This window comes from Herpailurus yagouaroundi, unplaced genomic scaffold, assembly GCF_014898765.1.
Source record: "Herpailurus yagouaroundi ecotype Mexico unplaced genomic scaffold, PumYag 77, whole genome shotgun sequence".
NCBI classification, from domain to species: Eukaryota; Metazoa; Chordata; class Mammalia; order Carnivora; family Felidae; genus Herpailurus; species Herpailurus yagouaroundi.
In genome coordinates, this window is record NW_024412388.1 from 14740781 (window position 1) to 14764509 (window position 23729).

General features: G+C 51.0%; 1 protein-coding gene across 1 annotated transcript; it reads left to right on the forward strand.

Moving 5' to 3' along the window:
• The first annotated feature begins 8376 nt into the window (after nt 1-8376).
• Nucleotides 8377-16011, forward strand: UBXN10 (UBX domain protein 10). The gene is made up of 2 exons (XM_040463379.1): nt 8377-8470; nt 13081-16011. Exon 2 carries the CDS (start codon nt 13096-13098, stop codon nt 13942-13944), a length of 849 nt encoding a protein of 282 aa, XP_040319313.1. The 5' UTR covers nt 8377-8470; nt 13081-13095; the 3' UTR covers nt 13945-16011.
• The last annotated feature ends 7718 nt before the right edge of the window (nt 16012-23729 follow it).

The window sequence follows — 23729 nt, forward strand, 5'->3', positions numbered from 1 at the left end:
TGCGGAAAAGCCTAGAAGGTTGTATATCAAACTCTTAAGAGTGGTTAGTTACATCTGGGTGTAGGAGAAGGACTGGAGTCTGGGAGGGATGCGATGTGGCTTTTTTAAAAAAAATGTTTATTTACTTTTGAGAGGGAGGGAGGGGCGGGGGGGTGGACAGAGGATCCGAAGCGGGTTCTGAACTGACAGCAGTGAGCCGGATGCGGGGCTCGAACTTGAGAACCGTGAGATCATGACCTGAGCCAAAGCTGGACACTTAACTAACTGAGCCGCCTAGGCGCCCCAAGAAGTGGCTTCATCTTGGTATTCTATACTCACTCGTTTTACTTCTTAATTACCTGCATATATTAATTTTGCCATACAATAACAGAAAAACATGAACTTGAAGAAAACGGAGATGGAGACACAGGGTTTTGGGAGGCGTTCACAGGAGACTTCCTGTGGTTTTGTTGTCCCAAAGCAGAAGCACTGCGGAGGGGGTAGGAAGCTCCTGTGGTCAAGGGTGCCTCAGGCGCTGATGGGGTGGGGGACACCAAGGAGGGAACTGGTTCTCCCTGCGTGGACCCCCCCCCCCCACCATGGTCTTGAAAACAGCCAATTCCACCACTGACTGAGGGAAAATGGGAACTCTATTTTTGACATCTTTCGACTTAGGGACCCGAAAGCTACACTGTTGAAGCAGCGAAACGGATTTGGAGACATCTCTACTAATCAAACTAACCAGAGCAGAGTCAAAGAATTTTCCAACAACTGTTTCCAACACTGCTTCCTGTGAAGCTCTTTTTCACTTTGCGGAGTGGTGTTATCTGATCTCCTGGTAGCAATGACCTGTAATCACCCATGATTCCATAAGTCACCACAAGAGAGCCTTTCTGATGAGAACTAATTGTCCCTAAACTAGCTAGATACAGGTCTGCATTTTTGTTCTGGCATCTACAAGACTTTAAAGGCAACGGGCATCCAAAGGAAAATAAAAAAGCGTCCCGGAGGGGGCGTGTGGTCAAACAGTAGTCAAAGGCCCTTTTTCTAGCAAATAGTTAGCAACCTTTGATTTTCTAGAAGTTTTGTGAGGTCCTAAGGCTGGGACCACCCCCTTTTGTAGAAGAAACAGAAGCAGAAGGAGTTTGGTGGGAACCTATTCCACTCCTGAGTCTCTTTTGAATGACACCTGATTTCCCCTCACCCGATGCCACCTCAGGAGGGGCCACCCCAAGACACAGGCGCCCAGACACGAGGACAGCACCCCGGAGCTCTCCCAGCTCCTTACTACTTACGGCAGGAGGCAAAGACCACGAGAACCCCAATGGCCTTCATTCCCGAGGACATCTGGGGGGTCGGAGGCACCACAGTCACACCTTCCTCTGCTCACGAGGAGTCTGCCCGATGAACTCCTGAACGTGACCAAGAAGAGGGGAGGCCATGTGGGTGTGAAACCCCAATCACAGCGCAGGGCTCAGAGCAAAGGGTTTTTTTTTTTTTTTTTTTTTTTTGGCAACCTTATCTCCTCCCCCCCCTCCCCCCCCACCACTCTTCTCTTTTTGATTTTGAGAAGTCAGCATTTCCTCTGTTCCCAAGTTGAAAGTCACATTTAGGGTCCATGATGGAAATCCAGTGCCAGGAAGTCTAGCCCCATTTGCATGGTGCCCCCTTCCCCCCAGCCCGTGTCTGCCTCCTTGAGACTCAGGGATCTTATTCGTGAACTTAGCCCCTCGGAACCTCGGCTGCCCCTCCTACACAGTGAGTGTCAGGTACCTATCAGTAATTTGAAGCATTTATTAAGAAGTTACTAAATGCCAGCTGCTGTTTTCTATAAGGTCTTCATGGTGTTTCATTATTTGATCCCCACAACTTGAGAGTCTCTGTGATTGTTGCAGAGATGGAGAAACAGAGTCAGAACAGTTTCCTCGAGCCCAGACAGCCCCCAGTGTCACAGACTTGCGGGGCCCTACACACACAAAGCAAATAAACCCACTTAGTGCAGTCAAACGCCAGGATGGCGAAACACACCCCTCTTGTTACTATGAGCAACGGTGAGGGTGCCTACCTGTGGCCCGTTTCCCACAGGACAACAGAGGAGGACGTGGGCTCAGGGTCCCCCGTCATTCCGTGGAGCCCCCACTGCTCAGTCGACAGCTCTCTTTAAATACCCATGGTCTTGCTCATTAGAAATCAGGCTAAATCTGATACTTGGAGGATGAACAGTAGCTCCGTTGAGCCCAGAGAATTTGGCAGGTACAGGGCTTTGGCTAGATTTACTCTTTGTGACCAAGTTTCCCAGGAAAACTTCAAAGTGAGCGTCCTCCTGCAGAGCCCTGGCGGGGGAGGGGTCATCAGGCACCTTTGCTACTTTTGACCCTCTTTGGCAAGATTCTGGTGGATGCTGGAAGGCCTGGCCCTGACCAGCCCTGGTCCCAGCTGGCCTCTGTTTCAAGTGCTGCATGGATGTTTTTAAATTAGGTTCCATCTCTACAGTCTGGCTCCCTTTCCTCTTCTGAGTCTGCAAAAATAACCGTGCGAGGGTTTAGTCCATGAAGAAGGCACGCACGTCTTTTACACGAGCAGGTGATGATGCTTTGGAGAGACAAAGAAAGAGACCTGGATGCGTTACCGACAGTGAAATCAGTGTCTGTGTGTCAACTCCTCCTTCCCTCCAATCTTGCCCTGTTCACTTCCCGACACGTGTCTTTCTTGGGAGCCTCCTGGGAATGCACTTCTCTGTTGCAGATCTGTGTCCAGGGATGCCAGTCTAAGCCCATGGAGAGGGAGAAGCAGTGAACCCACCTCCAAAAGGAGGTGTTTGAGGGGGCCTTGAACTTCCTTAAATTTGCATTCTGCTCTTATTTGCTCCTCATACAACCCTACCAGAAAGAGCCTCTCGCTTTCTCACTTGGTAGCTGTGGAGAGCAAGCGCTCAGAGACAAGTGACACACAGCTGCCAAGCGGCAGGACCAGGACTTCACCTCTGGTCCCAACCTCCGAATCCAGGCTCGCGGCCTAGAGCTCTCGCCCGTGTGGCATTTTGAGGGTTACAGAGCATTTTCACAGACACCCGCCTTCACGGCCGTGACTTGGGCAAGACGGCCATGGTTCTCTCCTTTGGACTGATTATTTGCAGGTGCTTTGGATTGTGCCGAACTAAAACCAAGAGCACAGGGCCGGAGGCCTAGGGACTTGATGAAGGGTGAGAACACAGGAGGGGGCCCATCAGGGACTCCAGTGCCAGCCTCTAGGAGAGCAGCCGGCAAGCTGGTGGGTCTCTGTGAGCTATGCTCTCAGACCCGTCAACTCGTCTTACGTAGACAATGATGAAACATGGCTCGGCTTTTTCCCCCCATGGAGACAATAAGGAGGAAGGAACCTGCACATTGCATAAGTCAAAGATCATTCCATTTTGCTCCCCTCTTTGTCCCTGGTGCCTGACTGGCCCGCACAGGCCCCAGTGCACACTAGTACTGATGGTGAGGATGGTAACATTTGTGTCACACTTATTCTCCCCCCTGCGTGGCTTCTGAGCACTTCATGTCTATTTACCCATTAAGTCCTCATGTCCCCCAGCTGGAGAAGTGTTGCCATGACCCTTCTTGTGCAGATAAGGAAACCAGGCACGGAGAGATGGGAAGTAAACAAGCATTTAAGGAATGAATGAATGAATGAATGATCAGAGTCTGATCATGCTTCAAGTTACAGACACGGAAGCAAAACTACAACCTGCTGAGGGCCAGCGCAGGGCTAAAGCATGGGTTGTGGACTATCTCCTAAAATCCTCTTTCAGCACTCCCGATGAGGCTTAGAAGATCAACCCCAGTTTATCCACCAGGGAATAGAGCCCGGCGGAGGTATCGGGCCCCGCAAATTGAGAGAGCCGGGACTCACCCCAGGTGTGTCCACTCCAAAGGTGGCGTCCCTAACACTTAGCTGTTCTCCTGTTTCCCTGTGGGTCCTCGAGCTAAGGGCTGTACGTACCCAAAACACAGAGGAGAAAACAAAACTAAAACGACCCGAGTGTCCAAGCAGCTGCCACAAACGATCTTATTTTAGACACCATTCCAGCAAAAGGTGTCAGCTTCTGTTTTCTCGGACCCGGCAGTTGAATGGGAAGGGAGTTACAGTGGCGGCCGTTACCGGGAAGGCAAGGGAGAGAGAGGAGTGATCACAACGATAAATGACCAGGCCTATGAACCCAGGGCCATTGAGTGTAGGGACAGACGGCTCTAGCCGCATCAACACTAGTGCACCTGAAGTAGTTATTGGCTTCCGGTCGCCAAGAAAAGGCTGCATCGTGGAAGGGACCGTGAAGGTGCAGAGCAAAGAACTTGAGATTCTAGGTCGGAGAAGGGGGTCGGAGCAAGCCTCCACCACTCCCTAGCAGAGCCCTTTAAGCTCCTGGAACCTTAGTTTCATTATCTGTGAGGTGGAGACAATGGCCTTGGCCTCCCGCGGACCGCCAGCAAGCTTCAACAACTCCTGAAGTTGAAAGCCCTTGGTCAACAGTAGCCAAGGTGAGTTACCGTGTTTGATATTTTCTGCTCAAGAAGACTGGGGAGTCGGCGCATTTATGGATGTTTTCCAATAATATGCGGCGCTTCCAGAGGTAAATTACATTACCTGGAAACTTCCCTCTTGCAGGTCCCCCTGGGAAGCTGGTGCATCAGGAGGCAAGCTCTCTCCACCAGAGCATGCACTCAGTCCTCCTTCCACTTAAAGATTATCCACAGTCTCAATCAACACATCTGATGAGATTGAGGGCAGAATAGGACACTGGGTATAGACTCCAGAATCTAGAAGTTGCTAGTTCAAAAAGAGGCCAAGTGCTCTTTGGGGACAAGCTGCTGAGAAACTGAAGCTCCTGGCTTCAGCCCAGCCCCTGGGGCAGGTCATTTAGACTTCAAACCACATATCCCTGGGGAACACCAAATGGCAGCTAGCTGGGTCTCTCAGTGGAAAAGCCACTGTGGAATCAGCATTGCCTCTTCATTAATTTTATTCTCATTTGCTGAGCGCCTACCATGAAGCAGGCACTGTGTGGGCAAAGCAGGGGACTCAGACACAGGCAAGTTCCTGCCCTCAAGGAGCTCATAACCTACGGAAGGAGAGGCACCCTGTAGGATGAAACCAACATGATAATGAGTGTTAACCCTCACCAAGCACTCACAACGTGCCCAGCACTGTGCTAAGACTTTTTTTTTTTTTTCAACGTTTATTTATTTTTGGGACAGAGAGAGACAGAGCATGCACGGGGGAGGGGCAGAGAGAGAGGGAGACACAGAATCGGAAACAGGCTCCAGGCTCTGAGCCATCAGCCCAGAGCCTGACGCGGGGCTCGAACTCACGGACCGCGAGATCGTGACCTGATTGAAGTCGGATGCTTAACCGACTGCGCCACCCAGGCGCCCCTGTGCTAAGACTTTTACATGGATTATCTGATTTCACCCCCACCACAATCCCATTTTTATGCCCTACATTCTGTAGAGGTAGAAACTGAGGTCCAGAGCAGTGTAATCAGCTACCCAAGGGGTGGAGCAGAGATTCAAACTCAAGCCTTGACTCCGGGGGCCATGCCTGCAACCTCACGACCAGCACAATAGGTGGGTACAGGTAAAGGTGCCATGCGGGAATGCCAGGGTGGGGGTGGGGCACAGGGTGGGCTTTGGAAGCAGGTGGTTTAGGGTTTGGAAAGTGCTCTGCCACTCATTAACTTGAAGGATCCTGAGGATCAGTTTTCTATGGCACAGGAGGCCAATGATGCCTTTCTGGACGAGAGCTCTGAAAGAGGAGCTTGCCTGGAGAGGGTGCATGGTGCCATCTTGGGCATGTTCCACTGGACCAGAAGGGATCAGCAAAAACCCATGAGGTTTGGGGGTGGGGAGGAGGTGGTCAGGAAAGGCCTTCATGGAAGAGGTGACTTTTAACATTGAAGGATGGATAAATTTGGATTAACTTCAAGGAAGGAAGCAGGATGGGGCAGGCATGACCCTAGAGAGAAAAGGCTAAAGGTCCATTTGGGGAACAAGCTGGGGAGAAAGGAAACCGTGGCTGGGAAGGAGGATGAGTCCACATTTAATTTTTCAGGGCAGAGACCTCTGGCCACGTTTACTGAGCATCCATTCATGTGCCAGAGACCAGACATTATAGGGTTTGTCCTTTGAAGACACGCTCTTTAAAGAAAGAGAGGACACAGAAGTAGCCAAGCCAGCAATCTCTTTAAAGAGCTGGAAGGCACAGCAATTGGCTGGTTGGTTTCCTTTCCTTCCCTCCAGCCTCCCCTGGCACCGTGTGTTACATGGCCCCAGGGAGCAAAGGGAACATACCACTAAGTACTAAGCAGCCCTGGGCATAGGCAACATTTTACTGGATACTGGGACACACACACACACACACAAACACACATAGGGGGTGAGAAGCCAATCTGACTTTCCAAAAGATTGCATAATTCTTAGGTGATATTAAAATAGCTGATGAAGGATCTACTTTAATCTTTTTTGGGTGGGCGTTGAAGGCCTTAAGAGCATTGCTTAGATATTTCTGACAGAATCATTTACAAGAACTAAGCCACCAGCCGGGAGCTTCAAAGCCAACAGCTCGTAAAACCGCCACCTCCTGCACCTTCTTGGGGCCTCAGACACCACCCTGGCTGTGGGGGGTGGGGGGAGGGGGTGACCCTAGCAGGAGGCCTGCCCACCAGCAGCTCCCACAGATCACGTGCTGCTTTTCTGAGAAGGGAAGAGACATCACTGCTGAAATGATTCCCCCACCCCCACCCCCCACTTCCCAGATGATCCACCGCGCCCCCCCCCCTCCAGGCCCAAAGAACTTCCTGTCTGCGACAATCATTTGGCACATAATCATGTCCAGCCTGTACCCACTCTTCCATTCTTGGCTCAAATTGTATTGAAAATAATCTTATTTGTAACTTTGGGTGTGTGACATGCCCCCCCCGCCCCCCTCCACCACCACCAAATTGTGAATATCTTGTAGGAGGGTCAGAGTTGGACCCTATTGCAATCCTGTGTCCATGCGTCCAGGATGGACAAGATAGTACATATTTGGCCACAATGCCAGGTAATAAGTCCTAATTCTTTCCTCCGGTAATCTGGTTCTTAGATGTCGATTAACATTATCTGCCAACAACAGAGTCACTAAGTTATTCATCTGTATGTTCCAAGAGTCTAGTGCTGTGCCTGGCAGGCAGGCAATAGACCAGTAAGGACCTTTTCTAAAGCTATCTTAAGTCCATTTTGGAAGCAAGTCTTCATCCGACAAGTTGGGGTCTGAAGGGTAAGTGGGCATTAGGGAAAAAGAGGGAGGAGGCGAAGTTCGGGGAGGGTGGGGAAGAATCTTCCAGACCTAGGGGACAGCGGGAGCAAAGGCCTGGAGTGAGGGGAGGGTGTGTATGTGTGTGGCCCTGTGGCAGGGGGGAATGGGCTTCAGGGTCGTCTGCAGGAGCTGGAGGTCTTGGACGGAGTCAGAGGAAAGGTCTCCTCCCATTGGAGAAGGAGGGAGGAAGGAAAGCAGGCAAGTGTGTAATCTGATGTCAGAGCACCAAGAAGGCTTCCATAGGATGGCTTCTACTTTGAGGAGGGAAGGATTCTTCTGAGTGGGAGGAGGGCGGGGGAGAGGGGAGAGGTTTCAGGAGAGAGGACAAGGTTTGCAATAACCCGGGAGGAGAAAGGAGACACAACTGAACTGGGGGGAGTTGGAAGGATTTCTGAGTGGGGGTTGAGGGTCCGGTAGAGGTTGGAGACCACGCGTTTCCATTAGGGCAACATCTGTGGTGGGTCAAGGATTCGTCAGCACCCTGGTAGAGGTGGACTGATGGAGTTTCAGCAGATGGGAGGGATGAAGAGACCAGTGGGACAAGGGCAGGGGCGATAATGGCCCAGGTAAAGGACCATGGATGGGCTGGACAGAGTAGGGCAGAAGCAGGTTGGTCTGCAGGGGGAAAGCCCAGAAGGCAATGGACTGGAGTTTCCAGACAAACGCGGTAGGCTAGCCTGGAGTTGCTGGAGGTATAGGGGTGGTGGTTGGGGTGGGGGTCATCGTAGCAGGGGCAGATGTGGTTGATAACAAGGGTCCAGATGCCACGGGGAATGGGGATGCTCATGTGGAAATGGGGGTCACGGAAGTGGTGCTGAAGGAATTGCACTGAGGACACACAAGGCAGACAAGTGGCCCAACTCAACAGGTGCCCTAAAAGCAGCCACGGAGGTTCTAGGGCTCCCAGGAATCAGTCCAGCAGCTTCTCCCCAACCGGGGTCACCCAGAGAGGGTGGGGGCCTGCCCCGAAGCCAGCAGGCAGAACGCAGGCCAAGGGTCACCTCCCCCAGGAGAGGAGCCAGGAGGCCCCCCAACCGCGCGACCTTGCCGCCCAACCGGAAGCACGTGGCCCCCTCCGGCGCGGTTGCCGGGGAGACGCCGGCTGTTTACCAGCGGGACGCGGCCAGGCGACCGTGGCGGATGGACCAGCGGCGAGGTGAGCGTGCCCGCGCCCGGCGACGAGGCAGGCCTCCCCGGCCCCGACCCTGCGGCGACCCGGCGGAGCCCTCGGGGGAACAGGACGGGCCCCGGGGGGAAGCGGCGACTCCCGGGACCAAGCCAGCCCGGCCCAGCTCACCGTTGCTGGAATGGGACAACTCCTGGGAAAGCGCGGGCCGTGCCCTCCTGGCTGGGCAGTACGGACGGGGACGCAGACCCACAGGGACACACGGAGAGACCGGAACCAGATCAGAGCCTCCCCCAGACCCAAGGCACCTCTCACTTTCTAGACGTTCTTGCTTCCTTGCCCCTCCCCCAAATGCCTGCTTCTGCCGTTCCAGTTTGTTTTCTTCTAGAGCTGCCAGTACTTGGAAATAATTGAGCTCTCCTCCTCCACCTACCCCCTCCCCACACTGCTGTTGCAACCATCGCCACTGCCTTTTCCAAACCTTTGATCACTTGGTGGCTTGTGGTCCAGTTTCTCCACTCCCCCTTTTAAACAAGGCACTGTGCGTGGGACGGTCCATTCTGATCATTTCGTCGGGGGTAGAAGTGGAAATAGTACCAGAGTTTTGTCCTACTCAGGCCAACCCCTGTCTCCTGTTAGTTCTTCTGAGCACTTTCATCCTGCAAGTCCCGCCAGGGAGGGCTGGGGGTTGGCAGGGGATACTATTAACTGATAAACATTTTTAAAAGACCAATTCAAATGTATGCATCCTTGATGGGCATCAGCAGATGGTATGTGGGTGGTTATATTTTATTGCCTTTACTGTGGGTTTCGATTTGGGTTGTGAGTGATAGGAGGTGGTCTGACCCTGTGATGCGAGGCGGGCTCCCTTGGAAAGCAGGAATATGGCCTCTGCCTTTCCCATCACACGTTCTTTGTTTCCCGTTGATTTGGCGATTAATCTCAAGGAATGGGCGCCTGCTCTTTGGCAATTCCCTGGAAACAGTTATCAGTGTTTGTTTTCCTGACTCCTCGCTGGCCTCTGGGGCGCAGCTATTCTGTTTAAGTAAACAGGCCCCTTGCCTATTCAGCTGGCAGCTTGACGGATGCCTACGCCTAGATCTTGTCAAATCACTTTGTGGTTGAGAATCTGCCAGGACTGAGCAGGCGTAATGACGGGGGCTGCACAAACCTTCCTGGACCGAGGGGGGTGGGCAGAGCCCGGGACTGTGGCACAAAGTGTGGGAACAAAGGCAAGGTTGGACCAGGTCCCCAAACACCTGTTTCCCCCACTTTCCTTCTCCATGGGGTAGATGCTGGGGAGAGTTGGTGTTCCCTCCATGTAACAGATGGTCCCTGCACTCGGGAGGAGGCAGTGGGTTATGAAAGCAGGTTCGATGGAACGGTTTTACCTGAAGGAGGTGTTAGTCTCTAAATAACCATGAGTGGGCTTATAGGAATTAGTCATAATTGAGGTTTTTCTCTGAGATAGCTCGCAGTCATGTTATCTTATGACCAGGGTGTCTTGAATATGACACCCCCCCCCCGAACATGGATAATTATATAGTACCAAAAGGTATAGAAAGTGCATGCACATACTGTTAAAAATAATCCAGCAAGGAGCCTGGGAGAACACATGACTTTTCCTCATCAAAGTTGTTAAGGAAGAGGTTTCTAAGTTACCAAACTTACTGACAGTTAAACCTTCCCGAGGCATGTGTGGGAGTGAGAAGCCAAGTCTGTGATAATTCTGTAGAAGCTGTGGCAAATTAATAGCCACTCCTCGAGGGGGGAGGGTGGGCCGAGAAGGGGAGTTGGTTCCTCGCTGGAGTTTATCTCGGGCAGAACAGTTGGACAGTTATGACCCCCTCTGTCATCCTGAGTTCAAGGGCAGAGCTGCTTAATTGCAAGGGAAAGACTTCAGACCTAACCGAATGGGTGGGGGGGGGGGGGGGGGGGGTGGTGGAGGGAGGGACCACACACGCTTCACAGTTGATCAGAAAATAGATTAAATTAACAAGGAGATGGGCAGGCTTTTTTGGTGCCGGGGAGAAGGTTCCTGAACTCCCGGCAGCCAGATTGGGTGTGAAAACCTAGCTAGAAGTGTGGAGAGACCCAGTCTGTGGATAGACTAGAACAAACACAGAGGCCTTTACATTAAGAGAGAGAGAGGGCAGATTTTGAACTGAGTAGAGCTTCAGGAATATACAGGAAGACCGTGTTTTGTCTGGTTTTGGTTTTGCCGGAGAGGGAGAGGATTCTTTCTAAAATTTGGCAATATTGGTAACATGCACAGAACGGTAACGTTAGAATGGAAAACTGCGGGGTGGGCATTGCATCGTTCAGGATCGTGTGACGAAGGTAGCTCTGAGTGAGTTTGAGCTAAGGATGCAATTAGAGTGTGGAATCAGAAGGTATGTATTAGAAAGGCATTATTTTGCATTTTTGAGGCAAGTTCGTAGGCAGCAGCTCATTGAAATCAACCTTCCAGTATTTCTGGGCGGTGGGCGGGGCGGGTGTGGGTTCCATGATCTGCCCAGTGGGTTAGAGGTGACTAGGAGTAGAACCACCAAGGGCCCCCTGGGGAAAGAGCTCTGAAGCAACAGGTAAGGCATTTGGACCTAAAATAAGAGAAAGCACTGGACAGACAGAAAACCAAAAACACAAGCAAAAGAACCTTCCCACCTAGTAAGCCTTTACCGTGCATACGCCAAGCCCGGTGCCTACAGCCGTGGTTACATTATCTCATATTACTGTCATCGTGTTGTAGATAAAGGGACTGATGTTAGAGGTATTTACACAATGTCTTCAAACTCAGATGGCGAATTCTATAGATTAGGAAAGAGATGTATCGGAAAGGGAGAATGTCTGTCCCCTGGCTACACAGCTAACTCTGCAGAGCCTGAAATAGAACCCAGGTCTTACTGTACCAGGTCCTGTGTCCTTTGCATCCAAACACGTTGCTTCTTGGGGACCGTGAGGCCCTGGGAAGTTACCGGACGGTCTTTAGAGGGTGGAGAGAGACCTGGTCAGCCTGTGGGCACAGAACAGCAGTGTGGTTGGTGGTGGCCAGGATTCGGAGGGAGGAGGGGAGTCTGAGACATCCAAGTGTCCTGGGAAGGATGTAACCAGGTGGTGGTAACTGTGTTAATGAAGGGGCCGCCAAGGTGGTGAGGAAGGACACCTGACCTGGCAATTCGGGCCCGCACACAGAAATGCCCGTGCCTCCGGGGAACCCGCCTTCTATGTGGTTTTGCTAAGCACTCACGAGCACCCCTAGCGGGAGACCCAGACACTGAGGCCCTCAAAGTGTTACAAGGTAGCTGGGAAGACAGAAGGCGAAGCCTGGTCCTCCAGAACAGGACCAGGTGTCACAAGACCTGGGTTCTATTTCAGGCTCTGCTTTGTGACCCTAGGGCAATTGCTCTGCCTTTCTGGCTCATGCACCTGTAGAATTTGCAAGGGCCCAGAGTCCCCTGGGGAGTTGGTCTAGGACAGGGCTTGGTAAATGATGGCCCGCGAGCCTGTTTTTGTGTGGCTCACGAGCCGAGAATAGGTTTTATACTTTGAAGTGATTGAAAAAACTAAACCAAGAAGAATATCCTGTGCCCCATGAAAATTATATGAAATTCTAAGTTCAGCGTCCATAAATGAAGTTTTATGGGAACAGAGCCACGGCCATTCATTTACATCCTCTCTGTGGTGGCTGTCCCACTAAGAGGGCAGAGTTGCATAGTTGTGACAGACCCTATGGTGGGCAACACTGAAAATATTGGCTGTTTGGACATTTACAGAAAAGGTTTGCTGACCTCTGGTCTAGAACCCACGTACCTCCCTGTGAATTCTAGCCAATGGGTGGATCAGCAAGGCAGGGAGGTTCGGGGGCGGGGGGTGCTGGGGGTGGGTGCGTGGGAGCACTGTTCTTCCTTTTCCCTCCCCTCTCCCTCCCCACCTGGTGACAAAGTGAGGGCAGTGGAGGGAGGATTTTTTTTTACATTGATTTGTGCACAGCCACCTGGCAAGGTTGAAAGAAAAGGCAAGAGGAAGGAAACTGAAGTAAGGTCAAGCTGTGGGTAGACAGGAAAAAAGTCAGGACTACGGGAGCAAGGGGAAACGGGTCAGTGGCTAAAATGGCAAGGTTGAGTCATTGGAACACAGATCACGTGGCCCCCCAAAGCCAAAAACATTTCCCAAACAAGTTAGCCAGCCCTGCTGTAGATTGTGACATGACCTGTTGCTTCTCATCAGTCTGGTCTCTCAGCTTAAAGTCCACACCCCCCCCCCAACCCCATAAGAATAAGAATTCGTCTCCCACCCTAGTCACCATCTAGTGCACACTTGTTTATTTTCTTCACGGCAACTATTACTCATTGAAAATATCTATTTACTTGTAGGCTCAACACCTGTCTTCCGTCACTCTTGGTTCACTGATGGTTTTTTTTCCAAGTAATTGAAATGAATGAATGCATGAATGAATGAATGAATTGCAGCCAGCGCCCCTCTTCCCATGCCAGAAATCCAGAGGGAAGCCGCTAACTCCCAGCCAGTTGGCACTAATTCTGGCACCCGGGGGAAGGGGGTGGTGGTGTGAATGGCTTGGATCGGGGAGCCCCAGGAAGTTTCATCCACGGCTTCTCTTTTCTTTCCTCCTGCTTCCTTAGGGGTCTTGAGAAGCAATGGCCACGGAAGCCCCGGTGAACATAACTCCCCCTGAACGCAACGCTGTTGGCTGCACAGCAGCTGACAGCTTCATCTGGCAGCCAGACTCCATAAACATGCACCTCACCAGGCCCAAATCCGCCAAGGGACGGACGCGGCCGAGTCGGCACAAACCGCAGGACGCGGCGCTGTGCTCTCACCGCGCGCCGGCTTCTCTGCCTCCAGCCATTCGCTGTGAGTCGCCAAGCAGCCAGAAGCCAGGAGCCTGTGCACCCAGATCTCCAAACCCGGGAGCTCCCGATGAGATCCCTGAGCTGCTGCAACAGGTGCCCCTGGGGGCTTCCTCTTCCCTCAATAAATACCCAGTCCTTCCTTCCATCCACAGGAAGACGCTGGAGGAGGGGGCCGTGGAGACTGTCGCTCGAAAGGCCAGCTCCCTGCAGCTGAGCAACACCCAGGCTCTGTACCGAGAGGAGGAGACCGGCACTGTGAAGACAAGTGAAGAAGGTCCCAGAGCTCCATCTTGTTCCCCAGAGAGGAAAGCCATTGGCCGAGCCAGGAGACAGGCCTCCTCCAGGGCTGGAGACCTGAAGGAGCCATCAGAAGGGGAGCCACGGCTGCTGCTTGCGGTCAGGTCGCCGTCGGGCCGAAGGTTCGTTCGCTATTTCCGGCCAACTGATGACTTATCCAGCGTTGTGGCCGTGGCTGAACACGAGGACCAGGCTGCCTACCACCACTGCAGCATTGAAACGATGGAGGTGCCCCGGAGACGTTTCTCTGACCTCACCAAGTCTCTGCAGGAGTGCAGGATCCCCCACAAGTCGGTGCTGGGCATCTCACAGGAAGAAGGGGAGGAGTGGCCCTGAGCCCACAGCCACCCAGCTGGGGCTTTGGGTCTCTGAGTAAGGGGCAGGCTTGGGTGCTGTGACCTCGCAGGCAGCTCGGTTCCGAGTGCCACGTGAACCTGCTGCCGCTGTGATCGTTGGGGCTCCCTCTCCACGGCATCTCCTTTGGAAGCAGCGAAATTTGTACATGCACCCGGGGCACTGAGAAGGTTCTCCTCCAGTTCTTCAATCTTTCCCACCCCTGGAGTGAACCGGCAGGTTGCCAGGGACGTTCCTGAAACTGCTGTGACCAGGCCCCCTCCTCCCCAGAGTTCTGGGTCCTTTCAGGAGCACCTGCCTGCCTTCCCAACGAACCCTCCCTCTCTTGAAGCCAGGGGTTTGCCTTTCTGTATTTGATGCAGGATTAAACACTTCCCAGAGAGGCTTCTAGTCTGGTAAATAACCAGGGCTCAGGAAATGTCGAACTGGCATTTGTATTTCTTGCAAGCATCTTTAAGAAACTGGCAGTTGATGCTATCTTAGAAGCAGCAACCGTGCTGGGATCGGGTGGCTAGAGTTTCTTGGGGATTACTGTTTGTGTGATGTGGCTTCAGAGGAAAGACTTGCTAATACAAATCCCCCAACACATCGGCATTTCTGAAATAGTCTTGGAGCTAGAAAGTAAATTGCGTCCACAACCATGGATTAGCTCAGTAGCTACTTTTAAATGGAGACTAAGTAGGTTTGCAAATATTGGTAACTACTCTGTGTATGCAAAACTCTTCCCAAACAGAAAGGCCAGATTTCCCTTTCTGATTTCCCTTTTTGTCACTCGCGGAATCTTTTGTTTTTAAATCATATAAATCTACAAGTCTGTGCATGTTTGCGCTGAAGGCCCCCTCGGCTTATCTGGGTGGGGATACAGATTTTTATCTCCCGGGTGTCTCATCTACTTCAAACATGGAGACTCCCTAGAGCGAGGACAGCGGTGCCCCTGTTCTGTGATCTGGTAACCTCCAGGGGACAAGGGTGCCTCGGGCGGGTGTCGCTGTATTGCACCTGTTCCGAGAGACCACGTGCCTAAGGGTCTGTCTGATTGGCATGAAGTGCATCTGAATGCCTCAGCCCGTAGCTGTGCTCTAGAGCATAGAGTGTTGGTTTTCCAACTCTCAAGTGGTAACGCGGACCATTTGCCAAAGTTCTCTTGTATTGGGAGCTTAGCGAGACTTCCACCTCTCATCTGGATCCTCTTTACGGCCAAATCACCCTTCAGAGCAGGGAAACATGTCCCTCAAGAGCTCAGCCATCATGAAGCCCCGAGTACTGATGTACTCCCTCTGCTCCTGGGTCCACAGAGAAGGCAGGAGTTCTAGAAGCATATCAGTGTTTCGGCCTCAGCAACAAGTGCATCTTGTGCCTAGACAAGGAACGTGGCTGGATTCGTTACTTCCAGCAAATCGCTACTCAGCCACGGAGATTAGCACCAACGCCGTTTCCTCTCAAGAAGGCTCGCCTTGTCCTAACTGCATCCCACACCACCCAGATCACTGGAGAGTGGGTTATTTCTGAACACGGGGTAAAATTTCCCAATCCCGTCTCGGCTGCAAAGGTCAGCTGGGGCTTTCAGGGCCTTGGGCAGGCCCACGCAATTGGTCCCCTCTCCCAATCACCGACCGTGGCAGAAGGGACTGGCGGCTCAAGCCTGGTAATCACAGTACAGGAAAGTACGGGACTTTCACCTCCCACCCAGGACTCAGGCACATATCTGCCTCTGATCTAGGAGGAGCCTCCCACAAAATCACACCTACTCTGTGTGTAAGAATAAAATCCCACCCACCTGGGACTCGGTAATTTCTCCAGGCAGGAAATCTTTGGAAAACTTCAGTGAGACGGAGCATGCTCGAGGGAGTTAGAATCTTCTGCACTTAGGGGTGTGCTGCTATTTAGCTAGAATTTGGGGGTGGCAAAAACAAAGTGGAAGGCATGAAACAGAAATATTTTAGGGTATTTTAGGACATGTGAATAAAGCTAGATCTGAGACACCTTAATCAACTTTTTTTTTTTTTTTGGATGAAAGGCTACAATAAAAATCGATTTGTGTGAAACTGAGTCAGCAGAGAAGCGTATCTTCTGTTTTAGCACAGGACTTGGGCTACCACGCTCTAGTGGACAGAGGGGTTCGTTAACCTGAGCTTCTTGGGAAACGACTGGGTTCTGCTGTGAAATCCAAGTCCTCACCCCCAGGCACCCTGGGGGCCCACCCTTCCTGTAGCCTTTCCTTTCCGTTTATATGATCTAGCACTAAGCTTTGTATGAGAAGTCTTCCTGAACTTCTCCTGCAAATCATTCCAAGTACTCTCCTCTTGAGGCTGGCAAGAGCAGACACTGTATCAGAATTTCAGAGTGGTGGTTCTGCCGATGGCACTGCCACTTGGGCACCCTGGCCTAGTGGGCTAAACTGGGTCCGGCGCCCTACTTCTGGTGGCTTGGCGCTTTGGGTGACCACTTTGTGGTCACAGACCTCACTCATTGGTTTAACCAGTGGTCACTGAGGACCTACCTTGTGCCAACCCTTGGGTGACAGGCATTAGGTGCCCTACCAAGAGAGCATTGGCAAGGAAATGTGGAACCGCCTCTGACTCTCAACTCCAGCCCAACCCGGCTGAAGTTGCTGGCTGTTAGCTTTCCCCGTGAAAGACCCTGGAGTGAGGACCAGACCAGTTGTTGCTGTCTCCTCGCCACCTCATGGAAGTGCAAAGGGAGGTCCTCCCCACCTTTCTGGTGATGGCACCAGCAAGTCTGGTCATCAGGGACATGAACTTTGCATAGGACAAAGCTTCAGGGCCAGTTTTCCCAGCGTTTCTCCTGATGTAGTCCAAGAGGTAAATCAGTCCTGGCAGCAGAAGGAACAGCAGGAGAAATCAGTGACTCATCATTTAGAGTCCAAAAAATTTTCACCAACAGATGGCAGGTGGTTTTAACACAACAGTCCTCGCCCTGAAAGTACCTGGGGATCTGGCCAACAGCCGGCAAGCCAGGGCAGTCCTGATGAAGAGATATGTACATGAGCATGACTACGGGCCGGCAGTCACCCCAGAGATCCCACACAAAACACTCCACAAAAAGGTTGACACCAGCCTTGTGGTTTCCATTTCAATGAAAAACCGTGACGTCTAAGGATAGATCACTATCCCCGCCATGCGGTACAGAAGTGGGCATTCCAGGAACTAAGCTCTGCTTTCATCCGTGCTCTTGCCACGATCTCCAGTGGGTTTCTGGAGTCAAATGAAGCCATGCTGCCCAAGAGGCAAAAAAAAGTTCCCGTTTCCAGTTTTTTTAAGGTCTTCACAAGAAGTTAAGATAAAAAGACGCACAGCTTCCCATAGTTTGAGGTGTGTTTTAGATGAGTGTTTTAGATGGCAAGGTGATCCACGTTCCTACCTTTTAAACAGAACTGCGAAGAAAACTAGATGATTTTACTTTGTTCGGAGTCCGTCTGAGAAGCAGACAGGAACATCTGTTTCCGTAGTCTACTGAGCAGTACCCCGCCAGGAAGTGAAAAGTTTGGAGCCCGTTCACCCTCGCCCCGAGCCTGAACCAACCCAAACCCAGCGAAGGTCAGAGGCCACCGCGGAGGAGTTGACAGAATCCAAGCGGAGCCGACTTCGGGTGACTCACTAACACGCGAGACGGCAACTCACATTATAAAAATAAAATTGGGTGTTTTGTTTTGCGTCTACACTGGTGATGTGACATTTTCCTTTCCTGATTAGGGCAGTTTCTGGCAGCCCCTTCTGACGTCCGTCTGTGTTCCTCTACCTTCAAACCATAGAGGAAGCAGCGGTGCTCCTGAACAATTTATGTGGAAGATCAAGTCTCTGGAGGTATTTTTGGATGCACTTGAATCCTATCCGAGGAGGTTGAACAACAGATGAGACATGCCGGCGGGTGCAGTCAAGCAAGCCTGGCTCCAAAGGTCTGCTGTGCTCTGGGGAGCACTGTGGCTCTGTGTTAGGAGCAGACTGCAGGGGCTAGGGTGGAAGAGGGGACACGATCTATGGCCATGGACAGGCACCAGGGGAGAGATGATGTTGACTGGGGCCAGAACAGTAGCCACAGATGTCACCAGAGGTGTCAGATTCTGGACACATAGCAGTTAAGGGGGGAGAAAAGGGCAAGACAGTTTGGCAGCTTGGGATTTACCCAAGTGGATGTCACTTGACCACGTCACCACTGTGGATTGTTCCTGCAAAAAAAAAAAAAAAAAAAAAAAAAAAACCAAGCAAACAAACATGTCAGCAACAAACACATGACGGGCAGGGATAAACCCTGACCAGCGGCAATGTCCATAGGAAGGAAGTGCATGAACGCTTTGGGACAAAATGTACAGAGAATCCCAAAGCCATTAATTGCTTTAATGGAGACGGGGGGCAACGAAAAATGTCACTATTTCACTTAATGCGTAGGTTCAACAAAATCAGTTCATTACCATCTGACCCTCAGGACCTGATTACTGACCAAGGTTACTTAAGAAATCCTTGCGGGGCGCCTGGGTGGCGCAGTCGGTTAAGCGTCCGACTTCAGCTCAGGTCACGATCTCGCGGTCCGTGAGTTCGAGCCCCGCGTCGGGCTCTGGGCTGATGGCTCAGAGCCTGGAGCCTGTTTCCGATTCTGTGTCTCCCTCTCTTTCTGCCCCTCGCCCGTTCATGCTCTGTCTCTCTCTGTCTCAAAAATAAATAAACGTTAAAAAAAAAGAAAGAAAGAAAAGAAATCCTTGCTCCAGGGGCACCTGGGTGGCTCAGTCGGTTGGGCAACTGACTTCAGCTCAGTTCATGATCTCACACTCCGTGAGTTTGAGCCCCGCGTTGGGCTCTGTGCCGACGGCTCGGAGCCTGGAGTCTGCTTCGGATTCGGTGTCTCCACTCTCTCTCTACCCCTTCCCTGCTCATGCTCTGAGTCTCTCTATCTCTCAATAATAAATAAACGTTTAAAAAAAAAAAAAAGGAAAGAAATCCTTGCTCCAGTATGCCCCTTCTCCCTTTCTGCTGCCTCGATTCCGTTCATTCAAATCCAGCAGCTGATTGGGGATGCATCTTTTCTTAGGAGGGCAAATAAAACCACTGTCCTTTGACCTAATTAACAAAGCTTCCCAATTTCATGAGTTTCACGCCCCCCCCTGTTCTTTACAACAAGAAGATCTGTGCGGCGGGGCCTTGGTCCTCTCTATGACCGGCTGAGAACTGCACCTTCTGACATCTGCCCCCTTAACAGAGAGGTAGGGGTCACGACTCTGCTCTGATGGACACCCCGGGTCGGCTCGAGTCCCAGCCCCTGTCGACCAGAGTGGCCGGCCACCTGCAGACAAACTGTGGGAGAGTGGTGGTAACTTTCGTTCTCCCAACTGGGAGGTTCAGCCTGGGAATCACCTGCCGCCCCCATTCCAGCCCTGTCCCCAGCCTTGGGGTGCTACAGGGTCAGCCTAGCCCAGACTTATGGGAACCCTGACTCAGAGCCTCTGGATCTAGACTCTACAGAGCGTTTATTAGTTTCCCCAACCCGGCCTGGGCCTTGTTTCTTCTTCTTTTTTAAAGAAAAACTTATTTCTTTATTTTGAGAGAGAGAGAGAATACAAGTGGGGGAGGGCCAGAGAGAGAGGGAAAGAGACAGAGAATCCCAAGCAGGCTCTGCACTGACAGCACAGAGCCCAATACGGGCTCGAACTCATGAACCGTGAGATCATGACCTGTGCCAAAGTCCGACGCTCAACCCATTGAGCCACCCGGGGCCCAGCCTTGCTCTTTGCCTTCTTAACGGAGTTCCCCTCGGGCCCTCATCTCATTCAAGTCATCTGTGACAGTTTCACTCAACAAATACATATTAAGAACCTCTATGCCAGGTACCTGTTCCGTCTATCAATGAACAGAGCAGACCAAAAATCCCTGCCCTTAGGGAGGTTACATTCTCACGTGGGGAGACAGAAAGAGAACAATGAGCATCACAAATTATACAGTGTGATGGGAAGGAATACATGTGATGGAAAACGGAAAAACAGCAGGCTAAGGGGGATCTGGAGAGCATGGGGGGTGTGTGTGGAGGATGAGACATCATATGGTGGTCAAGGCAGACGGAATTGACACGAGCCTCTGGGCGGAGAGCTTGAAGGAGGTGAGGGGGTAGTGAGATCGGTGGGGGAAGCCTGTCCCTGGCAGAGGGGATGCAGAGGTCAGAAGGAGCGAGTACATCCAGCCTCTTAGTACCTTCCAGGCAGGGCGGCTGGAGTGAGGGAGGATAGAGCCATCAGACACCAGGGTGGGGAGACAGATCACACGGGACCTGCCGTCACTGGACATACAGGGAAACCACTGCTGCGGGGGGCTGAGCAGAGGAGTCGTACCTGACACGTGTGTTCCGATCAGCGATCTGGCTGCCGTGCTGAAAACAGGCAGAGTTACAAGATGGAAACCCAAGTAGAAGCTATGATTTCCATAATCCAAGTAAAAGATGGAGACCAGAGTGGTGGCCACAGCTGTCATGAGAAGCGGTCAGCTTCTGGGGATATCCTCCATTTACTATTTTAAAAAGTAGCACTCACTTTCATTGTAAAAACAGTATTAAAGTAAATGCTAACCCATAACTTGCTTCACCGTCATCGTTGATCAATTTTCCACACAGGAGAGGCTCACTCTTACGGAATCCATTGTGCTCTGTCCCCAAAACAAAACATGTGCCTTTTTTTTTTTTTAATTTTTAATGCTTATTTATTTTTGACAGAGAGCAAGACAGAGTGTGAGCAGAGAAGGAACAGAGAGAGACAGAAGGAGACGCAGAATCTGAAGCAGGCTCCAGGCTCTGAACTGTCAGCACAGAGCTGGATGCGGGGCTCAAACTCATGAACTGTGAGATCATGACCAGAACCAAAGGTGGACACAACCGACTGAGCCACCCCCGTGCCCCTGCCTTTTTTTTTTTAAGGAAAACTTAGGGGCGCCTGGTGGCTCAGTCGGTTGGGCAACTGACTTCAGCTCTGGTCATGATCTCACAGTTCATGGGTTCGAGCCCCGCGCCAGGCTCTGTGTTGACAGCTCAGAGACTGGAGCCTGTTTCAGATTCTGTGTCTCCCTCTACATTCTGCCCCTCCACCACTCACACTCTGTCTCTGTCTCTCTCTCTCTCAAAAATAAATAAACATTTTTTTTTAAAAGGAAAACTTAGAAAATATAGAAAAGATTGAAGAGGAAAATAAAAATCATCCATAATCTTTTCAGTCAGACATAATTGTTATTAATATCTTGACATATGTTATTTCTTTCTTAAAGATTAAATCGTTTTGCACATTACTGTCTTGCCAGTAGGCACACACGTGCATTTAACATTTGCCATCCTAACAAACACAGTGGTTTAGATCTTCTCTTTCCAAATTTCTCCAGTCCTCGTGATTATTTTAAGGCTGAGTAATATTCCAACGTGTTGATGTACTGTAATTTCTTAACCTATTTCCCTTTTCTGGAACATGTCTGTGTTTCTAGACTTTGCTATAGAAGCCAATGCTTGAATCTTCATTTATGTAGCTTTGTGCATCTTTGAATGATTTCTTTTTTTTTTTAATTTTTTTTTCAACGTTTATTTATTTTTGGGACAGAGAGAGACAGAGCATGAACGGGGGAGGGGCAGAGAGAGAGGGAGACACAGAATCGGAAACAGGCTCCAGGCTCCGAGCCGTCAGCCCAGAGTCCAACGCGGGGCTCGAACCCACGGACCGCAAGATCGTGACCTGGCTGAAGTCGGACGCTCAACCGACTGCGCCACCCAGGCGCCCCTGAATGATTTCTTTAGGACAATTTCCAGAAGTGAGATTGGTAGGTCAAATTATGTAAAAACACAAACTAACTTGTGGATTTTGCTTTGCTTTCCAAAGGATTATATAGCAAGCATCTCAAGTCTGAATGCAGCGTTGACAATTGCGAGGCTACTGCTTTTGATAGAACTTTCCGTACTTTTGTTGGTTGAGAATAAAAACAAAGTTTTGTTCTAATTTTGCATGTCTTTTATTGCTATTAAATATTAAAATGTTTACATGTCTTTCAGCCTATTTTTAATGTTAAAGTAAAAAGCCTAAGGTACAGTTCATTTGCTGTCATAATCTGGGGCACTCCACGTCAATTAAAGCCAAAGCACGTGGAGATTGATGGAGGGTGGAGAGATAAATTTCCTCGTTCTTACTAGTGGGAAGAGTCATGTGAGTAATAATAATAAAAAAATACCATGTGTGGTAAGTATTACACCAGTCTTTTATCTCATTTGGCAATAGTCTGAAACCAACTGGCGGAAAAGAGTCATACTGATTTACAACAAGTAGTCTGGGAAGAATATTAGAATGCTTAGCCTCACAGGAGCCTGGTCAAAGCCATGAGCATTCAGTCTGAGGACCCGGGCTACCAAGCCTCTGTCTCCTAATGCCTTTTCATTTGGGTTTTAGAAGGAGGCAGGAGAGATGTGAGAGGCAGACCGAGGCAAAGGCCAGTCTGTGAGTGCAGGGAATCTGTCCGCTCTACTGAGAGCGTTTGCCTCCACTGCCATTTATACTGGAAAGGGGACCACTGAGGAGACACCCCTGGGAATTTCTGAAATGCTCTTGAACTGCGTCCTCGCTGTTCAGGCTGTGCTATGCTGTTCAGATCATTCCCCACCGGGCTGGGCCAGCCAAGGTGTCTGTTATCAACCAGTCTAGATTCCTCAGTCCCATCCTCTAGAAAGTCAAGGTATGAGCCACAGACGCCTGTTCATGAGAGAAGAAATGAACACACGCATTCACAGTCAACCCTGGAGGCCATCCCTTCATTTTCAGGCAGAGGAGCATGTCAGATGGGACAGGACAGGTGCAGATGGCAGAAAAGCATCGGGCAAAGGCAGACCATCACCAACAGACCTGTGACTCCGCGTGGCCAGAAATGCCTCTCAAACTGCCTTTGAACACTAAGACGGTGTCCAATAGGCAAACACTGAATGATAGATTTAAATTCTTTTTTAAATAGGCTCCACACCCAACGCAGAGCCCAACATGGGACTTGAACTCGTCACCTTGAGATCAAGACCTGAGCTGAGATCAAGAGTTGGACGCTTAACCGATAGAGCCACCCAGGTGCCTCCGAGTAACAGATTTTTAAAAGGGGTGCTTCAGCATTCAAAAGCCTCTGAAGCTTTTTAAAAAGATCTACTTTAGATCTTCGGAATTAAAGTCTCTGGGGTTGGAGCCTGGGAACCACGGGTTTAGAACGCCCCCACTTCCTCGCCTCCCCCAGGGGATGTTAAGGGTCAGCTGGGCTGAGAACTGCTGGGCTGGGCTAGGTCAGTTCAAGGTCCCTTCCAACACCTGTGGTCTATGAGTCTCTTCCCCTGTCTCACTGGACCAGACCAGTGACTGGCCTCTGAACCTGAGACCCTCTCTCAAATCTCTGCTGGGGCTTCCTCCTCACGGGCCCCGCTTGTCAGGACCCGCCTGGTTCCAGGGTGAGCCCCAGCTTCTAAGGAAGTCCTCTCTCTCTGCTCTGAGCTTCCCCAGCTCATTATCCCCCTCCAGTTCTCACAGAAGAAACAGTCCTACGTGGAGGACAAAGAGCACAGGACCTGGTACCCAAAGTCCCGTGTTCTACTGAGTGGGCCGTACTTTGCCTCAGCCTCCCCACCCACAAATGGAAACACTTGCTTCCCGAGGGGCTGTTGTCAAGAATCAGCTGAAGTCATGTTTACTGAGCATGTCTGGCATCTGCAAAAATATGTATAAATATAACTACCCATCTTCTATTGCTATTCTTTCTCTCTTCATTTGT